At 39.6% G+C, this 11315-nt stretch overlaps 1 protein-coding gene across 1 annotated transcript in view; it reads right to left on the bottom strand.

Annotated features, from left to right (window-relative positions):
- Nucleotides 1-365: 365 nt before the first annotated feature.
- The window catches only part of Psmg2 (proteasome assembly chaperone 2), a 14317-nt gene continuing 3367 nt past the window's right edge, over nucleotides 366-11315 (bottom strand). The window contains exons 2-7 of the mRNA XM_005356228.3: nucleotides 10946-11117; nucleotides 8958-9016; nucleotides 4763-4881; nucleotides 4221-4394; nucleotides 1803-1923; nucleotides 366-645 (exon numbers count right to left, since the gene is read on the bottom strand). Of these exons, the coding sequence (XP_005356285.1) occupies nucleotides 553-645; nucleotides 1803-1923; nucleotides 4221-4394; nucleotides 4763-4881; nucleotides 8958-9016; nucleotides 10946-11117 (738 nt within the window). The 3' untranslated portion in view covers nucleotides 366-552. The remainder of the gene's footprint in view (nucleotides 646-1802; nucleotides 1924-4220; nucleotides 4395-4762; nucleotides 4882-8957; nucleotides 9017-10945; nucleotides 11118-11315) is intronic.

Raw genomic sequence — 11315 nt, 5'->3', positions numbered from 1 at the left:
ACAGGCTTTTAATCACAGCAGGGAAGCAGAGGCAGTCAGATCTGAGTCTGAGGCCAGTCTGGTCCACTGAGTGAGTTCCAGAACAGCTAGGGCTACACAGAGAAACTGGATTCAAAAACAACAACAAGGATAAAACGGACTGCTCAGTCTAACAAGTAGGTAGCCTTTCTTCCTCCTAGTTTCAGTCTGACATCACTGTAACAGATATCCTGCAGAAAAACAGCTCTGATACCAGCTGGACTGCAGCCCTGTAGACTACAAAATAAACTCATGGCTCCATTCCACTAGGAATGAATCACAGTAGAAACAAGAAGTTAGTACAGCACTGATTTAAAAAGGGATACTTTTCAGACAAACTGCTTAGGAAATAAAGTTTTATTGTATAAAATTTACATTTACTGTATATAACAAGTATATCAACTAGAACCTCTTTGAGGTTTTTCTGTGAAAACTATTTCTAACATATCCCCGAAAGTATACATTTCTGTATAGCATATATCCAGCAGCTCATTTTATGATTTCTTTGGGATGAGGGAGAAGGCTCAAAACTGATCAAAACAGTGCAGGAGGAAGGCCACTGCCGAAGAGGAGACGCCAAGAGCTGGGAATCTTCCATGGCAAGGCACATGCTGTGCAGTTGTTACTCTGTAACAGAACAGTAAAAGACAGTTTTATCTTTAATATAGCCACTCACATCTCCTTTGGTCCTGACACTTGTAGCTAAAGCAACAAGTTTTGTACATAATTAGATAAAATAATGTCTCTAACCTTCATCTCAAATATATTCCCTGCTTCCCACCCGAGTGCTGGGATTAAAGGTGTGCAACATCCCTCTTTGTAAGGCCTACAGGCTCATTTCTCTGAGTATATGTACTGGCTAATTTTGTGTCAACTTGACACAAGCTAGGGTCATCAGAGAGGAGGGATCCTCAGCTGAGGAAATGCCTCCAAGAGATCCATCTGTCAGGCATTTTCTCAACTAGTGAGCAATGAGGGCCCAACCCATTGTGGGTGGTGCCCTCCCTGGCCTGGTGGTAGTGGGTTCTATAAGAAAGCAGGCTGGGCAAGCCAGGGAAAGCAAGCCAGTAAGCAGCACCCCTCCATGGCCTCTGCATTAGCTTCCACCCCCAGGTTCCTGCCCTGTTTGAGTTCCTATTCTTTCTTCAGTAATGAACAGCAATGTCGAAGTGTAAGCCAAACAAACCCATTCCTCCCCAAGTCTTTTCCGTCATGGTTTTTTGTCACAGCAATAGAAACCCTAACTAAGAGAGTATAGCATTCACTCCACGACAGGAAAAGATATGTCACTTATAGTATATTCAACAGCCATGGTACTGCTCACATAGCTACAGCAACACTACTTTCCTACAGCACTGAGCTGCACAGAATTCTGGTTTATTATTATAAGAAGCTGCCTGGGACAGCACTTGGAGCACACACCTTTAATCCAGCACTGGGAGGCAGAGTTCAAGCTTCAGAACAATCAGAGCTACATAGAGAGAACCTGTACCAGAAAGTAAACCTACCAACCAAACAAAACCACAAAACAAAAAGGTGTTGCTACAAATACTGTGACATGAACAGTGAGCACACTGAGGAATGTAGGGCTTTCCTGTCTGGAAATCTGCCTTAATCAAACAATGAGATAACACATCAGTTAACTGTGCTCCCTTATTCTCAAGTTTGGCTCAAAATAAGCTATGTAAAGATGTTTATTTACTGAACAAACTTTCATCTCTTTAGTCTACTTACACATAAAATGCAAGTTAATGAACACAGACCGAGTCAGATCAGAGACTTACAGACGGTTTGACTATTTGAAGCCATTCATTAAGATACTCGACAAGACTGACTGCATCTGGGATATTGTCCCCTTCTGAAACGAATTTCAGCAGAACTGCCATTTGGATTTCTTTAGAACAGCTACAAGAAATAAGAAGAACAATTCAGTGTTTTCACTTGATATGAGATGCTTATTGTAGTGTGTGAATCTTTACAGTTAAGTTAGCATGCCTCATGTTAGACAAAGAAAAGACACCACTTTGTAAGAAAGATTTATTTTTATTTCCTATTGCCCCGTATGTTCTGCTTCCGAGGAGCCGGGGAAATATGCAAGTGTGTGCCTCATTCTCATTCTCAGGGCAAACCAACCTTCCTATTTTTAGCCATTAATACATGAAATGTGTTCTGATCTACTTCAAAAGCCTACTTTGAGCCATGCAGTGGTGATGTACACCTTTAAACACAGTACTTGGGAGGCAGAGGCAGGCAGATCTGTGAGTTTGAGGCCAACCTGGTCTACAAGAACTAGTTCCAGGACAGGCCCCAAATCTACAGAGAAACCCTGTGTCCAAAACCAAAACCAAAACCAAACCAAAACCCTGTGTCCAAAAAAAAAAAAAAAAGGAAATGAAAAATGAAACATAAACATAATATAAATAAATTGTTCCAGAAAAACAAACTGAAAAGCTCATACAGTTTTTGGGAGAGAAATTTTAAATGTTTTCAAAACAAAAAACAGAAGGGGCTAGAGATCTGGCTCAATGGAAAGTTCTTGCAGAAGTAGCATTCCTAAGGACCTGGGTTTAATCCCAACCTCAGTGGAAGGGGGTAAAAAAACTCATAAAAATCCATCAACAACAAGGAAGAAGTTCAATCAGGAATAAAATCTAATGTGCCATGCACCATGGGCATTAGCCCTGCCAGTGAAGAGATTAAAAAAGCTAAAAGTGCAGAATGCTAGATCCCTTTGTTTGAATCCTGGCTCTATTTATTATGTGTATAGTTGTGAGGAGGTCATTTAAGCTCGTAGCTTTTGAACTGTTTTTCTTTTTAAAGATTTATTTATTTATTATGTATACAATATTCCTTCCATGTATGCTTGCAGGCCAGAAGGGGACACCAGATCTCACTACAGATGGTTGTGAGCCACCATGTGGTTGCTGGTAATTGAACTTAGGACCTCTGGAAGAGCAGTTAGTGCTCTTAACCGCTGAGCCATCTCTCCAGCCCCCTGAACTGTTTTTCTTACGTGGTTAGCAAAGGTAAATGTATCTGTAGTGAACCATGCATCAACAGCACAGCAAAGTGCCAAGCACCATCATGTTGGTTACTTATTACAGTTATTAGCCACAATCTTCCTTCACGGTCTGCAAAAGCAAACAAACTTGATTATTTCTAAGACAGTTTCACGATGTAGCCCAGACTAGACTCGAACTCTCAATCCTCTTGCCTTAGCATCCTAAGTGTGGGACTACAGGAATGCTGACACTATGTCCAATGAGACAGACTTATTGAAACCTCTGTGTATTAGCAGAGAAAGGACGTGTTTGTCCACATGCAGCCGTGGCTCACAAAAGTCTATCTGAGGAACACAGGGATGGTGCTATTTTCCATCTCTTCCCAGCAGAGGGTAGAGCAGAACATATGGTACTGGACGTCAACAGATGCCTCCTGAATGTGCGTGAAAGAAAGACCAAAAGAAATACGATAGTTTTCACCTTTCCTTTCATTTACACCTTGTGTATAATTCATAGACTAATCAAAACAAACTGTACAAAAATGTCTAAAACAATTATAAACCATGTTGTGGGTATGCACTGAATAAAGGCAAAATGTGTGACGCTGAACAGTGCTGTTTAGAACTGAGTTCTTCTACGCAGCTGAAGGCAGTGCTAGTTTCAGCTGGATAACCTGGAGGTGCATGTGTAACCACCAGGGTGACCATAAAGAGAACCTCTATAGAAAGGTTACAAGTCTATTTCAGAGGCAGAGAGCAAGCATGCATAAACTCTTTCATGAGGACCCAAGTTCAATCCTTTGAACCACAAACTATACATACAACACAAAGGGAAAAGAGAAAAGAATCAAAATCTATCACTACAAAACATCAAGTAACATAAGAAATGGCAAACAAAAAGCTGTAAAACACACAAAAGACAAATGGCAAATGACAAAAGTCCTTCCTCATCAGTAATTGTTTAGTAAAGGATTAAACACTATAGAAGAACAGAGGTAAATCAGTCTGATGATGCATGCTTTAGTTCTAGCACTTAGGAGGTTAACTACAGGGAGATCACAGGTTGAGCTATTAAAGTAAGTTGAAGGTCAGCCTACAGTACAAATAGATTCCATACACTTGGGAAGTGGAAACAGGAGGATCAGGGGTTCAAGGCCAACTTGGGCTACACAGACAAAGAGACACAAACAGACAAACTTACCTTTCATCATAGAGTGTTTTTGTGATGCCACCTCCAGGAATGCGGATACAAAATTCAGAATCACTCATTTCAGGAATGCACTTACTTTTTTCCATTTCTAGCCAGTTAAGGCTCTTTATTTTATTTTGAACACTCTTTTGCATAGAAGGTGTAAGCAGATACCGGAAGGGAGTACTAGAAAAATCATATTATGTTTTTTTAAAAAGTTACAATTACCAGAGAATCCCATCTCAAAAAACAAAGAAGCAAACAAGTCAGATCTTAGAATAGTAAGAATAGTTCATATACTACTTTATTAACTTTGGGATAAAGTATAAAAGCTTCTATTTCTGGTAAATTTTGTCTTTTTTATATTTAAGAACTCACTCTGAGCCAGGTGGTGGTGGCACACACCTTTAATCTGGGAGGCAGAAGCAGGTGGATCTTTGTGAGTTCAAGGTCAGCCAGGTCAACAGAGTACAGAGCAAGTTCCAGGACAGCCAGAGCTACACAGAGAAACCTTGCCTTGGAAAAAAAAAATCATAGCAATGGCAAAAACGTACCTTCGAAGTTGTACATCATTACGGTGGTATGAATGGCTGCTTGAAAGAACAATAATCCTGGCACAGCTGCTACTTTTCACCCAGGCCAGCAATTTTTCACAGAATGACTTGGATTTATACTTTGTAAGCCATTGAGACAGTAGAAAAAAAAGTAAGAAATTGAGTTCTGAGTATAAAAATAACCTATGTAACCATTTATCTATCAATTTCATGTGATAATAATATGACTTACTGACACACTAAAATGATCAGTACCCTCAAATCCACTTACTTCTTTTAAATTGAAAAGGGTAAAGATCAATGACTTAAAGTATCTTTATAATCATAAAATAAATTGTGAAGAATGTAGATCTCTATCCTAAGGAAAACTTCCCTTCTCTTTACTTAATCTATTGTACTTAATAACCAACTACATAGTTATATACAAGATATTCTTATTAAAAATTTCATTACATTATGATCACAAGTAGAAATAAGTAGAATAATTTTAAAAAAGGAATAATCAGGTGAACACAAAGTAATGAATATCTGGCTTTGATGTCTCAAAGAAATCAACACTGAGAAGAATAGAAAGATGAGGGCAACAGTTAAGAATACCAACTAAAAGATGGAACTGCCAAGCGTAACATGCCAGCCAACTGGATCTAGAACATAAAGATTTTTGAAAATAATTGGGAAGATCTAAATATACTGAATGACACTTCCAAGTCAGTAATAATAGTGCCAGGGTTAAGAATGATGTTGTGGTTGTGAGACTGTCCTTGTTTTTAGTATAATCTCCTCCCCGCCCCCATGACTGGGATGGAACTCTGAGCCTCAAATACATACTACGAAAATGCTCTACCACTTAGCAGAGCTTGGGTATCTGTCCTTGTTCCTCAAAGCTGTGTGGATATTTAAGGATGAAATATATAAGTGTGTTTGCCTAGTAAGACCAAGGTCCTGGGAGTAATTTTTAAAATTGGGAAAACAAAAAGAAAAGCACACACACTCCCAACAAACAAATATAAAAGCATTATCATGGAAAAAAATCACAAATGTAGCAAGAGTGGTGCAATGGTGCACTTAAAAACAATGCCACACAGAAAGAGAATGAGCACGCCACTGAGGCACTCACCCAGAACACTGAAGAAACATCTGCTCTAGGGTCGGTCACCTCTATCATAGTGATTTACCTTGTCACTGTGTGTTTTGGGATAGCTGATAATATTCTATTTCTTCACTTGGAAGAATTCTTACTTGTATTCTTTTTTACATATATTATATTTAGGTAAAAAAATAGAAACTATGCTACAGATAACTTTTCCAGTAAAACTCTTTTTTTTCTGGGGGGCTGTTCAAGACAGGGTCTCACTATGTAGCTCTGGCTGTCCTGGAACTTGCTTTGTAGACCATGGTGACCTTGAATTCAGAGATCCACCTGCCTCTGCCTCAAGTGTTGGGATCAAGAGGTGCCCCCCCCCATCTTCCACTAAACTCTTAACAGAGAATGATAGTGCACACCAGAGAGGCAGAGTCTAACTCTAACTATGTAAACAGACTCTGGTCTCCAAAAACAAAAACAAGAACCTTCTGTATTTCTGACCTCCTGAAGATAATAAATAATCCAGTCAACAAATGTTGACTGAATTTCTGTATGTAAAAGCACTATCCTAGGAGCTGGGCAAGGCATGGAATAACATAATGTCACCCTAATTTACTCTCCACCAGCAAGGCAATAAATACACGATATGGCAGGTAATGAGGATTTCTGAAGTGAGCACACAATGAGCAGACGTGATGTAGATATGCAAATACTAAAGAGAAGCAAGTCTTTAGCAGGAAAGCATACTAGGTAGAGACTCTGAGATGGGAGTGAATTTATTGTCTGAACATTACCACAGGCACCAGTATGACTGAAGGCTGGCTATGCAGGGCAGCTACCAGCAGAATTCTCTGCAATCATGGCAATGTTTTTTGGAGGTGGGAAGGGGAGTGGGTAGAGTTTCGAAACAGGGTTTCTCTGTGTAGCTCTGGCAGTCCTGGAACTCACTTTGTAGACCAGGCTGGCCTTGAACTCAGAGCTCTGCCTGCTTCTGTCTCCCAGATGCTGAGATTAAAAGTGTACACCACCACCACCCGGGATAGCAATGTTCTTATGACAATCTCTTGCTATGTGTACCACAGAGACTACCTAGATATATACATGGGGCTAGAGATTATTTTATCACAGCCAGGCAGAGTCTCATAGGTCCTTGTAGAGAATTAATTTTGAGAGATGGAAAGCCCCTGAGTGCTATAGAGATAAATACTTTGCACTGGGGATCTTAGTTTATTGATACATATTTAAGGTCAATTTTGTTATATGTAAATTTCTGCTCTTGATTAAGGCATTGTGTTTGTGCAGCTCATTTAAAAATGTAATGTATAATTAAGAAATATAGGTTGATAGATAGTCATCTATAATAGTCAAGCTTGTAGTCATGTTAGTTAGGTCTTCTAGCTATTCAGATGGATAGGTATTCTTCAAACCTTTCAACAACTAACAGAATATAGCATTTAAAATGTTTTAAGAATTGAGGACTTTTCATAAATATGAAATACATCTGCTCCTGGCAGCACCAATCTACTTTAAGAGGATGATGGGCATAGAAGAGGCTCCTTAGGAGTTTGATAGCCATTTGGGCAAGAAATTGCTCTTGCCTGGACTGTTTGATGGTATATTGTATGAACTGGAAATGCAGAACCCATAGAAAAATGACTGCTAAACTTGCCTAAAGGTGAGACAGTCCTTCATTCCTGCTTCATGAAAGAATCTGCCAGACATTCTGCAGGATGCAGAAGAAAGTGACTGACAAACAGCCAGTAGAAGCAAAATAGTCTTTCAAATTTCCTGCTTCATGGAAAAGTCTTCTGGATACTATGAGCCTGTAGGCTGAAGACGGATGCCCCAATGATACAGAAGAACTTTGGGGTGACTGTCCAGGCAGTGGGATGTCTCTATAAATTCTAGAGTTTTAAAAGTTGCTTACAATGCACTTCCTGTTAATTTAGGTAATATATCCTTTTGAGGTCTTTGATGGAGAGGAAAGACAGTTATAGTTTTCCTTTGTTATGATAAAAGACAAAGTAGATATAAATATTGTAACTGTAATTCTTGCTTGATACCTGTTTTGTTATATGTAATTTTACTATGTTAAAGTCAAAATCTTCCTTTTTATTTAGACAGAAAAGGGGAGGTGATATGGGATTCCCCTCTGTATGCTGTGAATTGAATATGTTTTATTACCATTGGTTATAAAGAAACTGCTTTGGGCCCATGGCAGACCAGAACAGAGCAAGACAAGAATTCCAAGCAGAGATAGAGAAAAGAAGGCCAGAAGTGAGTGAGAGGCCATGTAGCTACTGAAGGAGACAAACACCCTGGAACCTTTCTGGTAGGCCACAACTTCGTGTGATACACAGATTAATAGAAATGGGTTAATTTAAGATGCAAAAGTTAGTTAACAAGAAGCCTAAGCCACTGGCCAAACAGTGTTGTAATTAATATAGTTTCTGTGTTATTATTCGGGTCTGGGCAGCCAGGAAACAAACAAGTAGGCTCCATTTAGGTGCTCCAGGCATCTGAATGCTTCAAGGAGAAAAAGATGTGATTTGACCTGGTTCAGATGACTGGTATTACTGTTGGAACAGACTGTTAAACGTTCGTGGAAGCGAAACAGAAGCTTAAGTGATGATGACAAAATTTTATAAAATTAAGTAGTGACTAGAGCAGTTTTGATAAATAATTCATATACCAAAATTTTTCTGCAGTGCTACCCGAATTGAGAATGTAATAAAAATTTACAAGTCACAATTCTTTCCAGTATAAAAATTAAATTATAAGCTGGGCGGTGGTGGCGCACGCCTTTAATCCCAGCACTCGGGAGGCAGAGGCAGGCGGATCTCTGTGAGTTCGAGGCCAGCCTGGTCTAGAAGGCCAGGAACCAAAAAGCTACAGAGAAACCCTGTCTCGAAAAAATCAAAACAAAACAAAAACCAAAAAATTAAATTATAGTAACAAAACTGAAATATTATAAACTTTTTGTCAAAATCAGACCTTTCCTAAGTGTACATAACACAGGAGAAATGATTCTATGTCTTGATTTTCAATGCTTGTTTGACTTTGTGTTTTGTTGCTATACTTTAATGAATTTAAAAAAGTAAATATACCAACCTTAATGAAAATTGATCTTAACTGAAGCACCACTAGCTTCCGTGAAGGTAATGCATATACTACAAGGAGAAGAAGAAAGGAAATTACAGGATAGGCTACAATGAAGAAGTTGCTAAGTTGAACTTATTAGTATGATCAGTAACATTTGTGTACAATAGCTTTTGCACTTAAATATTTTCACCAGTTAAAATAAAGGCTTTAGAACTAGTACACAAGTGTGAAGACCAGAGTCTGGATCCCTAGAGCCCACATGTGATGGTTAGCATTGTCTGTCAACCTGACTCCATCCGGAACCAACTAGAGCCCACATCTGATGGTTAGCATTGTCTGTCAACCTGACTCCATCCGGAACCAACTAGAACCCACATGTGATGGTTAGCATTGTCTGTCAACCTGACTCCATCCGGAACCAACTAGAACCCACATGTGATGGTTAGCATTGTCTGTCAACCTGACTCCATCCGGAACCAACTAGAACCCACATGTGATGGTTAGCATTGTCTGTCAACCTGACTCCATCCGGAACCAACTAAAACACACCTGTGAGGGACTTGATTAGACTATCTGAGATAGGAAGATCCTCCCTAAACCTGGGTAGCACCTTTTGGTGGCAGCTCATAAAACTACATGGAAAAGGAAGCTCTTGCTTTTTGCCTGTTAGCCCTCACTCACTTTAGCTGGTAGGTTAATCTATCCCGTTGCTGAGGTATTCCTTTGCTGGCATTAGAAACTACTTCTTTGCCAGGCAGTGAGGCAAAGGGAGGCAGGCCTGTGAGTTCCAGGTCAGCCTGTTCAACTGAGTGAGTTCCAGGACAGTCAGGGCTACAAAGAGAAATCCTGTCTCAAAAAACAAACAATGAAAACAAAAAGAACCTACTTCTTCAGGATTCCAATATAGACTGAAAACCAGCTGAAGCATCTAACTTCACTGACTGAATAACTCCTGGAATCTTGGCCTTTTAGAATCAGTCATTTTTGGACCAGCCAGACCCTGTCAGCCATTCCAATATTATATTATATATGCACTTTTATCAGTTCTGTTGTAGAAAACCCTCATTGATACACCATGTATTATACAGTCATGGTGGACATGGCAGCTCAATTCCTACAGCAAGCTGGCTAGCCAGACTAGCTGTCCCATGGGACTCTGGGTTTACTTGACTCTACCTCAATGAATGAAATGAAGAGTGATCAAAACACACAGGCTCTAAGTGCTACGCCCTTTCCAACTATTGTCCTTTAGCTCCTTCCTACTGTTTTGCAAACAGGTCTTAAAATGTGCCCAGGCTGGCTGGAATTCTGTTGAAGTGATCATCCTGTTTCACCCACTATGTAGCTGGAGTATAGGAGTATGCCAGCAAGCCTGGCTTATAGTCTAATTTTAATTTTCAAAGTCAAGAAATTTGCTGGATGGTAGCACATGCCTTTAATCCCAGCACTCAGGAGGCAGAGGCAGGCGGATCTCAGTGAGCTCGAGGCCATCGTGGGCTAAAGAGTGATTCTAGGCTAGCCAGGGCTACACAGAGAATACCTGCTCCCACCACCAGAAAAAAATCCAGAGAATAAAACAAAATCCTTACATAGTATATGATTTTTATTTAGTTGTATACACACACACACACAGTCCCCGTGGAGACCCTAATATGTCAGATCCTCCACAGCTGGAGTTAAAGTGGTTCTGAGTAGTCTGGTGTGGTGCTAGGAACTGTATTCAGGTCCTCTGGAAGAGTAGCAAGTATTCTTACCACTGAGCCATCTCTCCAGCTTCTAATTAATGTTTTAGTTTAGCAGAGCAGTGAGTTTTACCATAATATTTCAAGTGTCACTGTATTTTGTTCCTTAGAGTCTATTACTAGTTTAAAAGAACTCAGGCTGGACATGTTCATTCACAGGAGGGCCAGGAGTTCCAGAAAAGCCTATGCTATATAGTGAGATTGTATCTCAAATAACTAAATACTCTACATAGAAAAAAAATGCCATAGACATACCTTCAGTATTTATACTGAGTTCGTCTGAATTTTCTTCTGCAGTTGCGTAAGGGTTGTTTCCAACCATTGGCACCAGGCAATCAGTATAGAAATAACCAATCTTAGACATGTTCAGTGTAGAAATAATCAGATCGATTGCAAGCTGGCCAACATTTCCAACAGATACCGCCGGCTGAAATAAAAAAGATATGCTCTATAATCACCAAAATTAGCAGCACTTTTAAGTTTAGATAGCAAGAATACCGAATGCTTATGCTTAGGCACACAGCAAGACAATGAATCTTTTACAAAGTAAAACAAACCAACAAATTTCCTGCCCTTGTAGAGCTTTCATTCTACTAAGGAAGTGGTTTGTTTGTGATAGCTTTAA

The sequence above is a fragment of the Microtus ochrogaster genome, chromosome 18 (assembly GCF_000317375.1).
Source record: "Microtus ochrogaster isolate Prairie Vole_2 chromosome 18, MicOch1.0, whole genome shotgun sequence".
NCBI classification, from domain to species: domain Eukaryota; kingdom Metazoa; phylum Chordata; class Mammalia; order Rodentia; family Cricetidae; genus Microtus; species Microtus ochrogaster.
This window is presented reverse-complemented; position numbering and strand designations above follow the sequence as displayed.